This window comes from Bos indicus x Bos taurus, chromosome 5, assembly GCF_003369695.1.
Source record: "Bos indicus x Bos taurus breed Angus x Brahman F1 hybrid chromosome 5, Bos_hybrid_MaternalHap_v2.0, whole genome shotgun sequence".
NCBI classification, from domain to species: domain Eukaryota; kingdom Metazoa; phylum Chordata; class Mammalia; order Artiodactyla; family Bovidae; genus Bos; species Bos indicus x Bos taurus.
The window spans coordinates 44,690,204-44,711,918 of NC_040080.1; the positions used below are offsets into that span (position 1 = coordinate 44,690,204).

The 21,715-nt window shown below is 46.1% G+C and overlaps 1 protein-coding gene across 1 annotated transcript; it reads left to right on the forward strand.

Moving 5' to 3' along the window:
* The first annotated feature begins 2,312 nt into the window (after positions 1-2,312).
* On the forward strand, positions 2,313-18,234 carry TEX33 (testis expressed 33). Its single transcript, XM_027541749.1, has 6 exons — positions 2,313-2,508; positions 2,701-2,760; positions 5,817-6,268; positions 8,294-8,438; positions 17,776-17,886; positions 18,081-18,234. The coding sequence occupies exons 2-6, from the start codon at positions 2,739-2,741 to the stop codon at positions 18,167-18,169; spliced, it is 819 nt and encodes a 272-aa protein (XP_027397550.1). The 5' UTR covers positions 2,313-2,508; positions 2,701-2,738; the 3' UTR covers positions 18,170-18,234.
* The last annotated feature ends 3,481 nt before the right edge of the window (positions 18,235-21,715 follow it).

The window sequence follows — 21,715 nt, forward strand, 5'->3', positions numbered from 1 at the left end:
GACCCAGCTCAAATGGCCCTTCTGTGAGCCCCACCTCTTTTTCCCTAGATAAAACTAATTACCCTCTCTTAACAAATTTGTAATCCCAAGAATGTCTTTCATACTCTATGGCATCTGAGCCCTCTGTGCCTAGCATGCAACCAAACCCAGGGTGAATACTTGGGACATTTTGAGTGAATGAGAGAGTGAGCAACGTCTGAAAGCCCCTGCTGCCCTCTCTGTACTGGCTCTCCTTGGCCTCTGTTCCCCAGGGTGGGCTTATCAGCCCTCTGAGGTAACAGAGCCCTGTGTATAGTGATCACCATGGCAACTCCAATGGACGGGGGTGGGCTGCTCCCCAGCAACTATCCACTGGTCTCCAGCAGCAGTTGTGCAGCACAGATCTGCGCTCTTGGGCCTCGGCACACACCAGGGCAGTTCACATGTTTTCTGACGTTATGAGAGAGAGTGGACAGGTGAGGAAGGGACCCTGAAGTGGGCCAGGAGTCTGCCAGGACACGGGGCTTCATCTTCTTTCTCTCTATGCAGAGCTGCTTGTGAGTGGAGCTCCCAGACTGCAAGGGATCTACTTTCCCTCCCTCCTTGACCAACGTCTCTTGGGATCTTTCTCTCCAGGTCAGAAACTGGCAGTGAGCCTATACTTCTGTTAAAACCAGTCCAGGCCACTCTGGACTGGGGGTGTCACTGGAGCTGATGGGGAGTTCCAGTGGGCATATCAGGGGCGGGGGGTAGCTGGAGATGGGGAACAGGGACAGGAGCAGAAAGAGAACTCAGAGGAGACAGAAGTGGGGCTTGGTTTCAGCACCACCTGCGAGAGGTCCTATTTCTTTTCTGAGCCTCAGTTTCTCCAATTGTGAAAGAGGGTGAGTTAACACTTTCTTCAAACACCTCACTGAGTCCTCGTGAAAAGAGGCTAGTCACCTAGATGGAGGAATGCTTAACACATGAGATGCATTTGTCATCTCCTGCTGTATGACAAATCACCCCCAAACTGAGTGACTTAAGACAACATTTATTACCTCATAGTTTCTGTGGGTCAGGAATACAGATTAGCTTCAGTGGGCCATCTGTCTCAGGATCTCTCACAGACGGTGATCAAAGTATCGGCCAGGGCTTCTGTCTCATCTCAAAGGACAGTTAGTGAAGGACCTCTTTCTGTGACCATGCCCAAGGTAAGACTCATCATGTCAGATTGTTGAACTGAGAATCACAGGTCTTCTTGAGCTGGTGGCCACAGGCCCTCAGTTCTTTGCCATGGGGGCCTCTCCAGAAGGCAGCTCATAACACAGAAGCTGCTTCCATCAGCACAAGAAGAGCCAGGAAGAGTCAGAGAGATTGTGAACAAGACAGAAGTCACAGTCCACCTCAGCCCACCGTCTAGCTTCTGATGACAAGCATCCTTTCCAGGACTTCTCTGGTGGTTCAGTGGTTAAGAATCTGCCTTGCAGCACAGGGGACATAACCTCAATCCCTGGTTGGGGAACTAAGATACCACATGCCTTAGAGCAACTAAGCCTGCGAGCCACAACTAGAGTCCATTTGCTACAACGCAAGATTTCGCATGATGCCATGAGACCCGACACAGCCAAAAAAGAAATAATTTTTTTTTTTAAAGGAAGCAAGTCACTAGGTCCAGCCCAGACTCAAGAGTTGAGGGGAAACACAGTGTATGAATACCAGGGGGCTAAGGATTGTTAAAGAGTCATACCAGAAGCTGCACAATCACCAAACAATTAAGTCAAAATTAATAGGGTGTTTTGTTTGGGGTGATTTTTCAAGAGAATACAATTCATCTGGTTCTTAACCTCTCTGAGTTTATTGGCAGAGACCAATTCGCTGGGTGACCTGACAAATCACACCCTCTGAGTCTCAGTTTATTTATCAGTAAAATAAAGGGATTGGATTAACTAATCTCAAAGACCCTTTCCAGCTCTGACTTAATGCTTCTATGTTTTCCTTATTAAAAGATACTTACCACTTAGATACCATTTATCCTAAATCATTTTATCCTATTCATATTACAAATTTCACAAAAGTCCTTTAAAAACACATGCAAAAGAATAAGAGAATATGAATAAAGAAAAAAATTCACTTAGAAGAAAGGAATATAAACCTGAAAGCTGCAGAGGCTTTTAAGATGCCAGTGCTGGCCCTCAAATTTGACCCAAAGGCCTGTTCTTTGGAAGAAAGACAGAGATTATCCCAGAGTCGATTCCTGCTCTTGGCTCTCCTCCATGTTGGCCAAGCTGGTTCCTCTCTTTGAATGACCAGTTAGTGAAAATAGACAAAATCCTATTTGCAGAAGGCAAGTAGTATCCAGGATGGAGGGCTTGGAGCAATGCGCCTCCCAGCTAGGGGCCTGCTGGGGGCCCCTAGAGAGGGTTGGGTGGTACAGATGGGGGAGGAAATAGAAGAAAAAGATTGCAAAGGAGGAAGAGGAACCCCAGGTTCCTTGAGAAAGAGGCACTGGAGATGCGGTGGTCCAGCCCGCCAGGGTCCAGGAAGCAGGTCCAGTGCCAGGGGTGATGGGTGGATGGAGCAGGGGGCTCCTTGGTGCCAGAGAGCCATGGAGGCAGCACAGAGAGCCCTCCGGTCAGGGGCTGGGCAGACGGCCACAGGCCACCCTGTTCAGCCCTCCATTCATCTTTGTTTACAGAGTCTTGTCATTTGAGATGACCCTGTGTGTTTCTTTGCCTGCAGGACTAAGCTTGGAATTACCTGTTCCACAGCAAGAGCCGATGGAGCTGGGCCACCGACCAGGTAGGATGGGCAAGCAGGGACATGCTGAATGCACATGCAGTGCCTCTGGAGGGACCCCCTGAGGACAGCAAGGACCAACCTCTCCCCCTCTTAGTCTTGCTTTGGCCTCTAGACCTGCTGTGTGGCCCCGACTTCCTTGAGGCTTCTATCTGAAGACAGAAGGAAGAGGAAGGGCACAGAGGATTGCTGATCCCCTCCCATCTGCCTGGTCTTGGGGATTATGACCCCACCTTAGTGTCCCCTCTTGTAACCAAACACAAGTTCATGTGCCCATGGCACAGTGAGGCCATATAAACTAAAACATCAGAGTTTGGAGCAGAAAAAAGTTCCTTACAGGGCCAAGCAAGGAAAATGGGTGGCTCACGCTCAAAACCCCTGAACTCCTCAATGGTTTTCAGGCAGAAGATTTTATAGGCTTTGGGGTGAAGGCTGTAAGGTGTGTGACTTCTTTCTGATTGGGTAGTAGTGAGGTAACAGAGTGGTGCTCTAGGAATCTTGTGCTCCATTCTGAAGTTTTCATCCTCCACCAGGGTGGAGACCTTATTTCCTGCAGAAAAACTCAAAGATATCCCTTGAGGAGGAACTAGGATCCTGCTTTAATCACTACATTATTGTTCCTTTTTTTTTTTTTTTCCTGGCTCCACCACACAACTTGTGGGGGTCTTAGTTCCCCGACCAGAAATCGAACCTGCACCCTCGGCAGTGAGAGTGTGGAGTCCTAACCACTGGAGTGCCAGGGAATTATTTGCAATATTTTTTTTTTTATTCATTTATTTGGCTGGGCTTCCCAGGTGACTCTGTGCATAAAGAATCCATCTGCAATGCAGGAGACGCAAGAGATGTGAGTTCAATCCCTGGCTCTGGAAGGTCCCCTGGAGGAGGGCATGGCAATCCACTCCAGTATTCTTGCCTGGAGAATCCCATGGACAAAGGAGCCTGGTGGGCTACTGTCCATAGGGTCAGACATGACTGAAGTGACTGAGCACACACACACACATTGGCTTTCTGAGCCAGGGGCAGGAGATATGTTCCCAGCCATTGCAGCTCTCCTAACCCTAAAGGGCACGTGGAGGGTGAGCAGGCAGTTAAGATAAACTGTGTTAGAGGAGGCAGGCAGTAGCACAGCCTGGGAGAAACAGGAGTATGGATCCTGGAGACTTGCCCTCTTCCTTCTCACTATTCTCCTCCCTACCATCATTACCCCCATGGAGCTGAAGTCAGAGTATCCTGTTCTTGCCCTTTTGTTGTCTTCACAAAAGAGGAGAAACCTGTTCCCCCAGACCAAACTGCCTTCCCTCCCTCCTGTCTTGTGGTTTTGGCCAACAAACAGGCAGCCAAGAAAGGGGCGCCTCTGGGGACAAGGCTTCCAGGATGGGGACAGTGAACCTTCTCAAGAAAATGCAGGCAGACAGCAGTAAGAGCACTCAGCACCGGCCTGATCAACCATGGCCCTGCCTTGTGCTTGTGGGGAGATGGAAGCCCAGCTCAGGGCAGGGCTCCTCCTGAGCCCACAGGGCTGTGTTTCTTTCAGGAGTACTAGAGGATTCATCCAAAACATTGTGGAGGGACAGCTACCACCTGAGACTGAAGATTATGGGGGTGGCTGTATGTGGGGAGGGGGCAGAGACAGACCTGCCTTCTGTATTTTGCCCAGGATGAAGGTGTTTATTATATACCACGTGTAAAATGCTATATAAAATGTGTTGTAAGTCACTGTTCAGGGGGTTGTAAGATGAACTGTTACTTAGTTACTGGTCATTAAGAAAGAAAATATTGCTGGTTAGACCAGAGCGCATTGATCGTCAGATGCAGCCAGATGTCAAGGATGCTAACGTGAGAAGAAAGGACATTTCAGAATTGATGAGCTGCAGGGTGACCTGGGTCTGACTCCCCTGCAGCCATCTACTCATTCACTCCCTCACCGATGGGAGCCACCAGCAATCTCTGATGCACAGGGTTCTGGTGGGTGCTGAGGGGAGGCCCAGGACCGACTCACCTGTGGACCCACTACCATGACTCCCCTCCCCGATCAGGGAGAGAAAATAACAGGGTTTGAATCTTATAAGGATGGTCAGAGGGGAAAACCCAGAGAGATGCATGGAGCGTGCTGGGAACAGAGTTGTGGAGTTAAAAAGGAGGCACTGGCTCCACCAGCTTGGGGTGGGTGTCAGTGTCCTGGTGGGGCTGAGTTGGGAAGAACCTGGAGGATTTTGACTCAGGAGAAAGGAGGAGCTGGACTTCCAGGTAGCAGAACCAGTCTGAGCAAAGGCTGGGAGGTTGGACATCATGAGGTGTGGTGGGGAAGGAGTGGCAGTTTGGCTGGAGCCAGGGATCAGGGAAGAGAATGAGCAGACCTGTGGGCTTGGGGCAGGAAATTCCCGGGAACTGGAAGTCAGGGCAGGAGTGGGGATGGGGACAGGGAAGGGGAGAGATGGGGTGTGAGAGCCCGGAAGTGGCTGGGATGACACTATTCCATGAGCTGGAGAACAGGGGAGAGAAGTGGGGTTGGGAAGCAGCTCTAACTGGGGACAAAAGCTGGCCAACCCAGCTCTAGTACTTTCTAGCTGTGTGATTTGGCCAAGCCAAAAGACACCCTCTGCCAGCTTTCACAGTTGCTCACTGGATTGTTGGGGGTCGGGGGTAGTGGATGGAAGAGGTTCAAGGTGCAGTAAGGAACTAACCAAATGGAGTCAGTTCACTAAGCACAGAGAGGTCACCTCCTTTTCTGAAGGTCACACAGCTAGCCTCAAGGCTGGTCAGGCTGGGGCTGCAACCCCTGTGGTCAAAAACAGTGAGGGCTGCCTTGTCCAGTGGGACACTTTTCAGGCTACTACCCGCTCTCTTGGTCTCTCTCCTGATTTCTCACCCATACTTCTGTCTCCCGGGACTTCTTTCCGTCCTACCCGCGCCCCCCCACAACACCCCATACCATCTTTTTTTTCTACTCTGGGTTGTCTGTCTATTCCCCCTCCCCATTCCCATCATCGTTTTCCTACCCTCCACTTTCTGCATCTGTCTGTCTCCTCTCCTTCCTTTCCTGTCTCTTCCCTTTTCAGGTACAACCACTCTGACCAGGGCCCATCCGAACAACAACAAGGAAGGCCAGCAGGACACGGACCCCTGGAGAGCTGCCCATAGCCCTTTGGATACCTCCAAGCTCAAGTACCAGGCCCCGGTCTCCGTGAAGCCATCCCTGTACCGAGGAGACAGCCCCCGAAGCAGCTCCCTGGGGCGGGCCTCCCTGGAGGAGATCCCGCCTCCACCCCCTTCAGCTGTCAGCCGGGGATCCCTCTGGAGGGACTCAGACCCGGAATCCCTGAAGAAAGGGAGCTTCAGACCCTCCTCGAGGGAGAGCAGGGCTTCCTTACGAGAAGGGGCTCAGCCGTGCCAGGCGCCGAAGGAAGACCCCAACGCTGGGGCCCAGGGCCAGAGCGGCAGCAGCATTCCCAACAACATTCGTCACAAGTTTGGGAGCAACGTGGTGGACCAGCTGGTCTCCGAAGAGCAGGTGTCAGAACGGGGCACAGGAAGCTAAGGGTGGCAGGAGGGTCAAGCATGGAGATGGGCAATGAGGACCCCTAAGGAAGTTGCTCTTGAGTACAGAGTCCCTGTAATAATATCATCAGAGAGTAGTGTTTACTGCACACTTGCTATGGGCCAGGCACTGTGCACTGTTTAGTATTCACATCTAACCGTTCAATTTTCCCAGTGAGGGAGGTACTATAATAATCCTCATTTTACAGATTAGAAGCCCAAGCTTTAGCAGGCTTAAGTAAATGAACCCAAGTTAAACGGGATCCAAACTGTCTGGCAGATTCTGAAGCCCTGGTCTGTAATGATTTTGCACTTACAAGATTTATGTTAGAATTAGATGCTTTTAACTTAAGTCTCCTCAAGGGGACAGGATTGACTGGGAATCAGAAGATTTAAGTTTGAATCCTGGTTCTGCCCCTGAATCCTGGGAGACTTTGTATAGCTACTTTTCCTCTCTGAACCCAGTCTCTACATCTGTCAAGTGAGGCTAACTAGATCAGGCTGGCAAATAACAGAGCCTGAATTCACGGCAGACATCACCAATCGATGCTGGCCCTTTCCCCCCACTTGATACATCATTGCAGGAACTCAGTGCTGATCAATTGAAAGTTGAGAGAAAGCTCACCTGCCTACCTGCCACTTCTAGTCAAACAGAGATATTTTGAGGCATTTTGAAACATATTTTCAAAGTCACCTTCTCAACCCTCATAATGGACACATTGTACAGCAGGCCAGGCACTAGTCATTGTTTCTTTTTTTTGCTATTGTTCAGTGGCTAAGTCATGTCCAACTCTTTTAGACCCCATGGACTGCAGCACACCAGGCTCCACTGTCCTTCACCATCTTTTTTAACAGATGATAAATCTGGAGCTCAGAGAGGTGAAGTGATCTGCCTGGGGTCACACAGAACAAGTAGAAGAGCTAGGGTCAGAAAGGCTATGGGTGGGTCCCTTTCTACTTTATCATCTTAAGGTGGGGGACCCTTGCTCCTGTTAGTCTGGGAGGTCAAAATCCTAAACCCCCCACTCCACTTGGAGGATCTTGCCCCCACCTTGAGGTTGGCAGTATGGTCTCTATCTCTCTCTGCCCTTCTTAGCCTAGGGAACGTGCCATTTCTCTCTTTGGCCATCGTTGTCTTGGGCTTAAACCAAGAGATGTGTGTTTTGTTTTGTTTTGAATCCAGCTGTGACCCAGATCACAAGTGTCATCAGGCCAGCAAATATCAGAACTGGAAGTTACTTCAAAGACCACCCAGTTCTGCCCCCACCCTCATTTTAAGAGTAGGGGAACTGAGGCCCAGAAGGGAGCAAAAACTTGCCCAAATTAGCAGCTGGTATATGGCAGAGTTGGGACCCAAACCCAGTTCCTGGCTCTTAGGCCTGGGCTCAACCACTCCTACCACTGTAGGAGGCTTCCTTCTCTAGCTGTATGCTGGATTGAGTCCCTGCCCTGAGGTCCAGTTTCCTTCTTTATAAATAGTGGAAATAATACCACCTTATAAAGATGTCCCCTGCTGCTGTTCCATAGGGCTTCCCTGGTAGCTCACACGGTAAAGAACCCTCCTGCAATGCAGGAGACCTGGGTTCGATTCCTGGGTCAGAAAGATCCCTTGGAGAAGGGAATGGCAACCCACTCCAGTATTCTTGCCTGGAAAATCCCATGAACAGTGGAGCCTGGTGGGCTATAGTCCATGGGATCGCAAAGAGTTGGACAAGACTGAGCAACTGACACATTCACACTTTCAGTGTAGGGAGAAGTTTTCATGATCATTTTCTTCCTTGATGCCTGAGGCCCATGTGAAAGCTGAGGTGGTATGGGAGGGTGAGGGCGTTCAGCTACGCCAGCTCCCAGGACTGTGGTTGGTTGAAGGCTGCAGGCTTAGGGTGGAGAGGAGTGGTGAGGGCAGGCTCCAAGGGAGGAGAAATTAGAGGGGAGATGTGGGATTCACTTTGCCTCCCTACCTTTTGTCTTCTCTCTCCCTCCTTCCCTTCCTACTTAGGCTCGAAAGGCCATCGGGGAAGCCTTGGAGGGCCAGAAGAGGACAAGCTCATGGCCCAGCAGGATCCAGAGCCCCACGGAAATTACCTCCATCTTTTCAGACTACTATGATCTGGGCTACAACATGCGGTCAAACTTGTTTCAAGGTCAGGCCGAAAGACAAGGGTATGGGCTAGGAAAACCCACAGCCTTCAAGTTATTGGGCCAGGAAGGACCTGGATCCCCAGAGGAATCTAAGACCCCAGGATACATCCCCAGGGACTCTCATTTCACAGCCACCAAGGGCCCTCTGTATGCCAGGCTTTGTGCCAAGTGCTGGGAATGTCCAGTCCCCTGGCAAGTCTGTCCTCACAGAGCAGATGGTCCCTCCCAGTTGGCAGTCAGCCCTACCTCCACCCTGTACCTCTGGTGTCCTAATCTGCCAAGAGGAGGCCAGTGCATCTCTGGTCTGGCCTACTTTGATTACAGGGACAGTATCAGCCTTCCTGGGTTCAAAGTTCAGCTTAGCCAATGGGTATGGCCTCAGGCAGGATCCTTAACTCTCTGAGCCTCAGCCAACTTTCTTGGTTGGTGTTGTTCAGTTGCTAAGTCATGTTCAACTCTTTGCGACCCCATGGACTGCAGCATGCCAAACTCCTCTGTCCTCCACTGTCTCTCAGAGTTTGCTCAAATTCATATCCATTGCATCAGTGATGCTATCTACTCATCTCATCCTCTGCCTCCCCCTTCTCCTTTTGCCTTCAATCTTTCCCAGAATCACAGTCTTTTCCAATGAATCGGTTCTTTCCGTTAGGTGGCCAAAGTATTGGAGATTCAGCTTCACCAATAATCTTGCCAATGACTATCCAGGGTTGATTTCCTTTAGGACTGACTGATTTGATCATCTTGCAGTTCAAGAGACTCTTTAAGAGTCTTCTCCAGCACCACAATTTGAAAGCATCAATTCTTCATCACTCAGCCTTTTTTACGGTCCTTCTTTATGTACTTTCTTGGTACAATGGGGCTTATAACATAACAGGATTTTATGAGGAACCAGCTTACTATCTGACAGGCCAGTATTTTTCTTTCCCAGATCCCAGCAGGGGCACCTCCGGGGCAAAGTGTGGGTCGGAGGCCAAGACATCTGCAGCAAGTCCTGTGGGCCTCTGAGGTCCTATTTGTCAGAGGAGTACCCCTAGATCCGTCTCACAGGCTGATGGGAAACAATTTCCCCAGGGCTTCTTGGTCATACAAGGTGGATCTGAAACTCAAATCCAGGTTTTTCTTCCACCTGCAAAGCCCCAGAGTCTTTCCCCAGTACTTGGTCACCTCCCAAAATATGACCCTGTTCCCAGGGGTCTAACTGATTGCTCGGATGGGGGTCCTCAGTGAGCAAGGAGCAGCGTCTCTCTGTCCCCACATTCCAGTTTGGCCTCATTGCAAAATATCAAGTCTTTCTGGCCCCCTTCTTTCCTCCCTCCTTCCTCTATGCCTTCTCAGTGTCCTCAGGGCCTGGCAACCCCCTACCTGGCTCAGATCCTCATCACCCAAGGAACCAGACAACCACTGGAAAACGTTCTGAGTTTTCCTTTGAGCCTGAAGAAAGGGTAGTGCTTGGGGAGAGAAGAGAGAATACAGCCTCAGATTGTCCCTTTCTGAGTCTTGGGAGTCGGCCTTCCATTACAATTATCGCTCAATAATTTTATGTATGGTGATGTCTGAAGTGAAGTGAAGTCACGCAGTCGTATCTGACTCTTTGCGACCCCATGGACTGTAGCCTACCAGGCTCCTCTGTCCATGGGATTTTCCAAGCAAGAATACTGGAGTGGGTTGCTATTTCCTTCTCCAGGAGATCTTCCCGACCCAGGGATCAAACCCAGGTCTCCCGCATTGCAGGCAGATGCTTTACAGTCTGAGCCACCAGGGAAGTCTCTCTACATACCTTTAAAAGAATGATATAAAAAGCATCTGTGTATACTTTACCCAGGGCTTCCCTGGTGGTCACACGGAAAGGAATCTGCCTGCAATGCAGGAGAACCCTGGGTTGGGAAGAGCCCTTGGAGAAGGGAATGAATGACAACCTACTACAGTATTTTTGTCTGGAAAGTTCCATGAACAGAGGAGCCTGGCCAACTTCAGTCCATGGGACCACAAAGAGTCGGACATGACTGAGCAACTAACATGCACATGCACACTTCAGCCAGTCTGAGAAACACAATTGCGCTGAGGGAGCAAACAAACCCATGGAGCCAGTGCAAACTAGCTTGCATCAGCTTCTAAAAGGTGATGGTTAAATTTTACCAAATTGTTGGTATCATAAGCTATCTTACAATTGGCCATAGTCCTACAATTGACCTTTGAACACAGAAGAGTCAGGGTGTCAACCACTGCTCTACCAGTACCCCCAGCACACAGTCAACAATCCAAGTACTACTATCTCTGCCCCCAAAACAAACGAATTGATAAATGACTCACCCAAGGGAGGATGCTGAGATAGTTGAAACAGAATCAGGACTCAAATCCTAGTTCTTTTGTTTCCATGTATGGTGACCCATAACCAAACACAAACTTCCCCTACACCTAGTTAATTTTCAAAGATCTATAGAAGGAAAATGCAGGTACTATATTTATTGAAAAAAAAAAAAAAACACATATAGGTGGACCTGTGTATTTCAAACCCATACTGTTCAAGGGTCAACTCCAGAAACTGGCAAGGGCTTACAAATTAGGTCGTTGCTTTCTGCACCCAGCAGAAAGCAGAAGGGCAGCATGCCTCACCCATCCATCCCCCTCCATCCGCCCAGGTTGGTCTTGGCATTTGCTGCTCCAGGCTGAGGAGGCACCTGTGGCTGGACAGGAGTGGGAGGGAAGAAGCAGGCTAGGTGGGGAAGGCCGCAGGAGGGTCTTTTCTCTTAGTGAGATGAGGAGCCAAGGGAGGGTCTTAAGCAGAGAATGGCATTGACTTAGATTAAAGGATCATTCCAGTTGCTGTGTTGAGAACACAGGGAGCTGGGATAGAAACAGGGAGACCAGCGAGGAGGTGCCTGCAAAAATCCAGGTGGGGTAAATGATGGGGGCTTGGTCTAGAGAGCAGGGCTGCTGCATTTTATGACTCTGATAGGTACCATTGTGCAAGAATGGGTTTCCCAGGTGGCTCAAGTGGTAAAGAACCTGCCTACCAACACAGGAGATTTAGGAGATGCCGGTTTGATATCTGGGGTGGGAAGACCCCCTGGAGGAGGAAATGGCAACCCACTCCAGTATTCTTGCCTGGGAAATCCCATAGACAGAGCAGCCTGATGGGCTTCAGTCCATGGGATCACAAAGAGTCGGACACGACTGAGCACACACACACATCGTGCAATATGGCGGCACAGGGAGGTAGTGGTGAAGGTGATCTGATGCAGGAGGAGCCTGGCGATTTGTGTAAGGCAGGGCAAACACAATATACTAACCAATGGATTTGGGTGCATGAGAGGGAATAAAGGTTGATGTCGTGGTTTTTGACCTGAACAACTTAAAGGATGAGATTGTTATTTACTGAGATAGAGAAGGGTCCAGGAGGAGTGGCTTGAAGAAATCCTATGCCATGCTGAGTCATAAAGATAATCTTTTATATAGTTTTGGTTTTCACACCTAAGTCTTTAATCCATGTGGAGTTGATTTCTGTTTTCAGTGTGAAGCAAGGATTCATTGTTAATTTCTCCTTGGTGTGAAAATCCTATTTTCTCAGTACCTTTTACTGAATTATCTCATCTTTGGCCCCCAGTGACCTGCAGTGGTACAACTGGTCTCCATCAAGTTTCCTTATGTGCATGGATCAGTTTCCAGGCTCTCTATTCTGTCCACTGGTCAAATATTACACTTTTAATTATCAGGGTATTATAAGTGGCCTGATATCTGGTTGGGCTGTCTTCACTCCCCACTCCTTCACCACCACCAGCAGGAATAGCTAATGTCATAGCTTATTCTAGGCTCTTTGCTCTTCATATAAATTCTAAATCAGCTTGTCAATATCCATGAAAAATCCTGTTGGCATTTTGATTGAAAGTATTGATACATTGAATCTACAGCTCAATTTAGGGGCAGTTGTCAGTTTTCTGACAATGAATTTTCCAATCCATGAGTATGGTCTACAATCCCATTAATTTAAATCTACCTTCAAAATGTGTCAGTAACACTTAAAAAATTTTTTTTCTACAAAGATTACACAACTTTTTGTTAGACTTGCTTTGAAAAATCTTTTATTTATCTACTTTTTGCTGCTTATTGCAAATAGTATCTTTTTAAAAATGTGATTTTTTTTTCTAACTTTGCTGCTTATATACACAGAAGCAATTTTAATTTTTGTACATTAATCTTATATCCAGAGGGCTTACTCAATTCACCTATTCCAATAATTTGTTTGTAGATTCTTTGGGGCTTCTTATTTTTAATAATAACAATGGCTCTATTCATGTGTAGCATGTAACATGAGCCAGGCACTGCTCTAAGTACTTTATATACATTTTAATTTTCATAAGAACCTTAGGCAGTATTGCTATAATCTGCCCCTGCCACCTTTTTAAGACAGAAAAAATGACTTGCTTAAGGCCACTTGCTTAAATAACTTGCTTAAGGCCACACATCTAGGAACAGTCAGAGTTGGGGTTAAACTCTGGCAGCCTGGGACCAGAGTTCACATTATTACCCATGAGGCTCTATTCCATCTTTGTACCATCTGTCCCAGCTGGTTTATCTGGGACAATGGTGCAAATAAGCAGGTATCCCTCTCTGCTTCTTGAGTCTAACATTTTACTATTAAATCCAATATTTTAAAAGGAATTTGAAGGTACCTTTTATCAGATTGAGGGCTCCATTTATTCCTAGTTAGCTAGCACTTTAATTTTTTAAAAAGTCGTGCATGAGTGCTGAGTTGTATTAACTATTTCTACAGCTGTTTTTGTTTAGTTTTTTTGACTGTACTGCTCAGCTTGCATGGATGAGTTCCCCACCCAGACCCTCGGCAGGGTGGAGTCCTAACCACTGAACCACCAGGGAAGCCCCATAAAGTTTTTCTATTTTTGGCTGCATCTCACAACATCTTAGTTCCCCGACCAGGGTTGGAACCCATGACCCCCACAGTGGGAGCACAGAATCTTTACCTCTGGACCACCAGGGAAGTCATACAGCTGTTACTTAGATGATCATATGATTTTTTCCTTTGATCTGTTGATGTGGTAAATTATAGTAACTGATTTTTAAATATTAAACCAAACTTGTATACCTACATTTAAATTAGTATAGATGCATTATCAGGCTTCCTGGGTGGCTCAGGGGTAAAGAATCCACCTGCCAACACAGGAGTCGAGGGTTCAATCCCTGGGTTAGGAAGATCCCTTGGAGAAGGGCATGGCTACCCACTCCTTGCCTGGGAAATCCCAAGGACAGAGGAGGCTGGCGGGCTATAGTCCACGTGGATCACAAAAGAGTTAGACATAGCGATAAAACAATAGATGCATTATTTTTTTTTTATTGTAAAGGCTGTCATGTAGAAGAGTGTATAAAGTCTTTGTGTAGAATATAAAGAATAATAATAACTAGTTGTGTGCCACCTCCTGGGTCAGTGGGTGGCTTTACAGGGCCCTTGGAAGCCTCTCCTGTATTTCTCCCAGCTGCCTCATCTCACTTTTGTTTGACCCATTTTTTTGATGTTTTTGGCTCATGGCTGTGAAAGTGCTGAGTCCTAATCACTTGACCGGCAGGAAGTCCCTGTTTGACTCTTGTTAACAATCCCTTTGCTTTTCTCTATAGTGTCAGACCTCTTGGGCAGGAGACATTTGAGTACAGACCAGAAGGAGTGGGGCTCAGCCTGTGGATTGCAGGGGAAGAGCAGTCAGGCACAGGGGCCATGCTAAGGACATAGACTCTTTCTGGCCCTTTTACTGGGAACCACTGTAGGATTTTGTACTAAGGAGTGACTTCTGTTTCCAAGGATCCATCTGGCTGTAGTGTTACAGGACAGAACCCAGAAGGGCAGGACTAGAAGCAGAAGAATCAGTGAGGAGGACCAGATTAGAGGCAGGATTGAAAATGGCTCCAGGCTGGTCCTCTCTCCACTAGCTCACATCTGGTTCACAGAAACACATGCATGTACATCCTTGCACTTGAGTTATTATGCCTGGTGCATTCTTATCTGGGGCCAATGCCTCTTGTTCCAAGCCTTGGTGCACCCCAAACTTTCAGGCAATGTGTCAAGCTCCCCAAGTGACCCCAGGAGTTATTTCACAGCTCAGTCTGTTATCTGATCTCTACTAGCCTTAGGGCTTCAGTCCAAGTCTCTGACTTAACATTGTGTTCTGTAAACATTTAAATCGATAAATACTAAACACCATAAAAATCACTTTTTAAAAAAGTGGATTTCTTTCTCAATAGCATCATCATTAGAGAACACGACCTGTAATGATTGCAGTCCTTTCAAATGCGGAGCTTTATAATCCAGCAGATGGTCAATTTTTATAGATAATCAATATATATTTGAAAATAGTTTGAATTCAGGATTCTATATCTATTAATTACTAAAAGATGTACCTTCAAGTCTTCCCCTATGATAGCAGCCTTGTCAATTGCTCTTTGTAGTTCTGTCAGATTTGCTTTACCAATTTCATGATTATTCCAGGGCAGCTAGTTTAGAATTATTATGTCACCGGAATGAACTGCAGTTACTTTTATCTCTTATAGTGCTTTTGCTTTACAGTCTATTTTATCCAATATTAATGTCATGTGACTAGATTGCTTTGTGATTTTGTGATTATTAATCCTTTTCTGTATTTCCGTGTTTATTTTCTCTTTGTGTCCTTTTGCTTTAAATGTGCTTAAAATAATAAATATCTTAAAACATCTATAGCCTGATCATCTGTTTTTTAAACAGCTGGTCTACTCCATTTATATTTATTTTAATTACTGATAGACTTGGATTTATTTTTATGGTCTTATTTTGTACTTTCTGTTTGACCTAATTTTTCTATGCTGCTTTTTTTCTCTTTCCCTTGTTTTGGATTTGAGTGAGCTTTCTTTTTTTCGCCCAATCTAAATTTTGTCCTTATTCTTCCTATTCTCTCAGTGCTTATCCTTGAGTTTTCTTCTTTCTGGCCGAACTGTGTGGCTTGCAGGATCTTAGTTCCCTTACCGTGGAAGCTCAGTCCTAACCACTGGACCTCCAGTGAATTTCCTATCTTTGACATTTTTACATGCATAGTTAGCAAATTCTAAAGTTAATCAAGGTATTTCAGCTTTTCTGAACAATATAAAGGTGTTAGAATGCTTCACCTTTATTCTTGCCACCCCTCCAATATCAGCTAATGTGTGATTATTTTACAGGTTTTTTACTCTACATAAGCAAAGTAGTTTAAGCTGTGGATTTTGGAGCCACAGGGTCCGCGTTTGAGTCCTCCATCTTTCACTTCCCAGCTGCATGACTTTAAACAAGTGACTTAACCTTTCTGTGCTTCAGTGACTTCAACAGCAAAATGGGGGTAATAACCACACTTCTTAGCGTTGTTGGGAAAATTCAGTGAGGAAGTTCTGTAAAGCTTTGAATGAAACTGTCTGTGCTTAGCACCTGCTAAATCTTCAAAAATACTTACCTGTCACAATCATTATTTTGCTCCACATATTCAACATTGGTACTGTTGTTATAATTGATGTGTATTTAGATTTATTCAAGATTTCCAATATCTTTGCCTACCATCCCTTCTTTTACCTCAGATTTTTTCCTTCTGGGATTATTTTTTCTTTCTGAATTATGTTGTTTAGAAGATTTTTGGGGTGAGATTCTGTCGTTGGTTTTTTGTTTTGTTTTTTTTTTGCTAAGCTGTGTGGCCTATGGGATCTCAGTTCCCCAAGTAGGGATCAAACCTGTGTCCCCTGAATTGGGAGCACAGAGTCTTAACCACTGGACTGGCCAGGAAATCCCTGTTGTTGGTAAATTTTAAGCTCAGAAAGATTTTTATTTCATCCTATTCTTGGAAGAGTTATTGTAAACAGTTCGAAATTGTTGATTTCTTTTTGTCAGCACTTTGATGATGCTAATTTATTTCCTCCTCACTTGGATGGTTATTTAAACTCATTATTCTTCTCATAATCTGTCTTTTCTCTGTGGCTATTTCTAAGATTTCTTTGTCTCTGGTATTCTAAATTTTACTTGATTGTACCTAGGTAAGGAATTCTTTTTGCTTAAACTGACTGGGGAATTGTGATTCTTGAATCTAAGGATTCATGTATTTCATAAATTCTGAAAAAATTCCAGCCACTATCTTTCCAAATATTGTCTCTCCCTGTTTTCTCCACTCTCTCCTTTAGAACTACAATTAGACATATGTTAGGCCTTCTCATTTACTCTTTATTTAACAGTTTTTTATTTTCCACATCTTTATTTCCCCCCCTCTATGCTGCATTCTACTTAATTTCTTTAGATATTATCTACTAGGTTACCATTTTTTCTCATCTGTATCTAATTAGCTCTTTTACCTGTCCATTGAATTTGTTTTTAAAAGTTATGATGTCAATTTTCAAACTTAAAGAAAAGTAGAGAAGAGTTTAATAAGCAGATATTGCACTTACCATCCAGCTTCACTAATTATCAATACACAACTAATCTTGTTTCATCATTTTCCTCACCCACCCATTCATTCCCACCCCAGATAATTCTGAAGCAAATCCCAGGCCTCTTACCATCCATCATCACCTTTCTTTTTATTTTATTTTCCATCCATTGTGTGTGCATGCTCAGTCTCTTCAGTTGTGTCTGACTCTTTGCGACCCTAGGAACTGTAGCCCACCAGGCTTCTCTGTCCAGTTGGATTCTTCAGGCAAGAATACTGGAGTGGGTTGCCATGCCCTCCTTCAGGGGATCTTCCTGACCTAGGGATTGAACCCATTACCTTTCAACTATTATATTTTATTTCTGAAATTCCATTTGCTTCTTTTACTAACCTGTCTGTTCTTTATGGGTAGTTTTTTATTCTTTGCTTATGTTTTTATTCTCTTTTTCACAACTTTACACACTGAATGACAATAATTTTATATTCTGTAACTGATCATTCAAATCTTTGTGTCTTTTGGAATTTGGTCCTCTGATGATTTTTCTGACTTTTGATCATGGTAACTATTTCCTTGTGTGTGTTTTAACTTAACACACAGACCTAAATGAAAATATAGGTACCAACTGCCACATGCCAGCTGCTCCAAGGAATGTAATCTTCCCAATATTGTGAGAACATTTTGTTCTTTTGAACAGATCAAGAGGTCAAAGCTCTGAGAGATTAAAATCTTATCTGAGGCCATACTGTCCATAAATGATGGACCTCGGGTTTGAGTCCAGGCCAGCCTTCCTCTGCCTAACCCTTCCTAACCTCTGCCCTTCCACAACCCATGATCCACAGGGGAAACTGACACCCACATATGAACCCTGCAGTACTTGACCTCTGTTGACTTGGGGCTTCTTTTCTTCATGGGGTTCCATAGGGGCCCCACAGGAGACGAAAAGCCTCATGAAGGCTTCCTACACTCCCGAGGTGATTGAGAAATCGGTGAGGGACTTAGAGCACTGGCATGGCAGGAAGACGGATGATCTGGGTAGGTGGGAAGCTGGGGTTGGGGGAGGAGGGAACTCCCTGGGTAGGGTGTGTTGGCCTAAGGTCCTGAAAGAAACCACAACAGCAGCTAGAGCCCTGGGGTGGGCCTGGAAGACATATGGGTTGCCATTGGTACCTGCACACTCCAGAGGTCCTCTTGGTGATTTGTGCTGGCTCCTTCTCTCCGCTCTGCAGGACGGTGGCACCAGAAAAATGCGATGAACATGAACTTGCAGAAAGCACTGGATGAGAAAGAAAAGAGCAAAAACAAGAACTCAAAGTAGATGCAACCCAGGAGAGGTGCCCTCCGCTCAGAGAAAGTGCTAATAAAGAAAGGCACACATCCGAACCTTTGTCTCTGCTTGGCTCCTCTCTTCAGGTTGCGGGAGAGGGCAATGTATAGTGCTGGAGAAACCTACTGAGAAAGGACAGAAGCCCTAACAGTCCAAACTACCGTTCCCTCCTCACCCAACCCCAGCCTTTCCTCCTGGGGACACACACACACACACACACACACGTTTCCCTCATAATTCCAGGAAAGGATGTGAGAGCAGAATGGAACTCTGCTCAAGCCCGGGGTGCCTCGCCCGGGGCGAAGGGCTCCTATAGGGGACCCCTGCTGGATCTTACTGCACGGCCTCCATAGCACAACCCCAATTATTTACAAACATCGGTTCCTTCCCCAAGATCCAATGGACTTCAGAGGAACTGGCCACGCCTCCTCCAATCCAGGGGTAATTTTGATTGGTCTTCAGAAATTCTAACCCTTCCTTCTACACACAAAGTGATTGGTTCAGAAAGGGGCATGTGATTCAACTTGGGCCAATGAGATGCAAGAAAAGGTGTGGGTGTGTGGAGCATTCTGGGAAATTCTTTTCTCTACCTGGAAAGCTTGGGAGCCTTCCTTGCTCCTCTTGTGGTGAGAGAAACGTGCAGAGCAGACAGCTCTTGGCAGATACCCTATGACTAAAGGAACTGCAGACACTGCAGCACAATCTGGTCCCCCATGACCTCATGGAACGCCATCCTCCTGGCCAGAAGTCCCCCCCGCCCCCAACCAATACCCACCGCCTACTCCCTCTGAACTTCTTATAATGTGCACCTGGGCATCTTCTCACTGTTTAAGTCAAACTTATCTTGAACCAATAAGGGCCCCTGATAACAAGAGAGGAGGGACCTCAGAATTGGGGCACCAAGGAAGAATCCCCAGAGAAGGGGTTCCAGGTTAGACAGTCATGCTTGCCATCTGATCCCGAAGCTTATAACCTGGTGGGTCTCCAAGACATAGCATTCCCCAACGCCCAGATCACTGATTCGCACTAAACCAACCCTAAACCTAGGAGCTTAAAATGACCACAATCATTTATTTACTTAGATTGTGCACTTTGAGCAGGGTTAGAAGGTATGGCTCATTTCTGCTCCATGGGGCATCTGCTGTGAAAATGGCTGCTTCTCTCACATACCCTGTGTCTCAGCTGGAGGCTGGTTGGGCATCACTTTTTCTTTGTTGGAGCTCCGCCTCTCCTTGCGGCAGTTTGGGCTTCTCCCTGGCATGGTGACTGTGTTCCAAGTAGTCTCTCAAGGAGACAAGACTCAATGTGTTAGAACTTATCATGTCTTAACACTGGCTTGTTAATGTCCCTGTGATCAGAGACAAATACGGTCAAGTCAAACTTCTAGTGGGAGGTGGCTAAACAAGAGCATTCCTATCAGCAGAAACAGTTCACTGGAGACTCACCACAATAACTGTCTACCACAGTGACCATCATCCTCTGGAAAAATCAAAAGTGTATCTCTGGCAGAAAAAGGGAGCGGGCCCCTTTTTCCACAAAAAGGAGTGACATCTTTAAGGTAGGATTGGATGTAGTACAGGGAAGTGAATTTGGCTTGATTTAATATTTACTGGGTACCTTACTGTGTAAAACATTGAGTTCAGCTCAGCTTTCTAATATTAGGTACCTAATTTCTGCAAGACACTGTTCTTCTGTGAGAAAAACTAGATTTCATCTTTCAGTTCAGAGCAGTTCAGTCACTCACTCATGTCCGACTCTTTGTGACCCCATGGACTACAGCACACCAGGCTTCCCTGTCCTTCAACAACTCCAGGAGCTTGCTCAAACTCATGTCCATTGAATCGGTGATGCCATCCAACCATCTCATCCTCTGTTGTCCCCTTCTCCTCCCACTTTCAATCTTTCCCAGCATCAGGGTTTTTTCCAAGGAGTCAGTTCTTCACATCAGGTGGCCAAAGTATTGGAGTTTCAGCTTCAGCATCAGTCCTTCCAATGAATGTTCAGGACTGATTTCCTTCAGGATGGACTGGTTGGATCTCCTTGCAGTCCAAGGGACTCTCAAAAGTCTTCTCCAACACCACAGTTCAAAAGCATCAATTCTTCTGTGTTCAGGTTTCTTTATAGTCCAACTCTCACACCCATACGTGACTACTGGAAAAATCATAGCTTTGGCCAGATGGACCTTTATTCACAAAGTAATGTCTCTGCTTTTTAATATGCTGTCTAGGTTGGTCATAACTTTACTTCTAAGGAGCAAGTGTCTTTTAATTTCAAGGCTGCAGTCACCATCTGCAGTGATTTTGGAGCCCCAAAATATAAAGTCTCTCACTGTTTCCATTGTTTCCCCATCTATTTGCCATGAAGTTATGGGACCAGATGCCATGATCTTAGTTTTCTGAATGTTGAGTTTTAAGCCAATTTTTCCACTCTCCTCTTCACTTTTATCATGAGGCTTTTTAATTCTTCGTTTTCTGCCATAACGGTGGTGTCATCTGCATATCTGAGGTTATTGATATTTCTCCTGGCAATCTTGATTCCAGCTTGTACTTCATTCAGCCTGGCATTTTGTGTGATGTACTCTGCATAGAAGTTAAATAAGCAAGGTGACAGTATACAGCCTTGACATACTCCTTTCCCGATTTGGAACCAATCTGTTATTCCATGTCCAGTTCTAACTGTTGCTTCTTGACCTGCATACAGATTTTTCAGGAGGCAGGTCAGGTGATCTGGGATTCCCATCTCTTGAAAAATTTTCCACAGTTTGTTGTGATCCACATAGTCAAAGGCTTTGGTGTAGTCAATAAAGCAGATGTAGATGTTTTTCTGGAACTCTCTTGCTTTTTCGATGATCCAACAGATGTTGGCAATTTGATCTCTGGTTCCTCTGCCTTTTCTAAATCCAGCTTAAACATCTGGATTCAATAGTAGCTATTGAGTAGCTACTATCTGCTCTGTCTTCTCAGAGCCTGCCACTGTTTTATCAATTAGGTCTGGTGGTGGTTTAGTTGCTAAGTCATGTCCGACTCTTACGAGCCCGTGGACTGTGGCCTGCTAGGCTCCTTCGTCCTTGGGATTCTCCAGGCAAGAATACTAGAGTGGGTTGCCATTTCCTTATCCAAGGGATCTTCCCAACCCAGGAATTGAACTCGTGCCTCTTGAATTGTAGGCAGATTCTTTACTGATTGAGCTATGACTTTGGCCACCTGATGTGAAGAACTGACGCAATGGAAAAAACCCTGGTGCTGGGAAGGATTGAAATCAGGAGGAGAAGGGGACGACAGAGGATGAGATGGTTGGATGGCATCACTGATTTGGTGGCCATGAGTTTGAGCAAGCTCCAGGAATTGGTGATGGACAGAGAAGCCTGGAGTGTTGCAGTCCATGGAGTTGCAAAGAGTCAGACAGGACTGAGCGACTGAACTGAACTGAACTGAACTGAACTATCTGCTCATTACATATGGCAACTGAAAAAAAAAAGAAAATGAGCCATCTAGAGAATTGTAGCTAAAGTAGACCCCATTCTGTTCTGATGTAGAA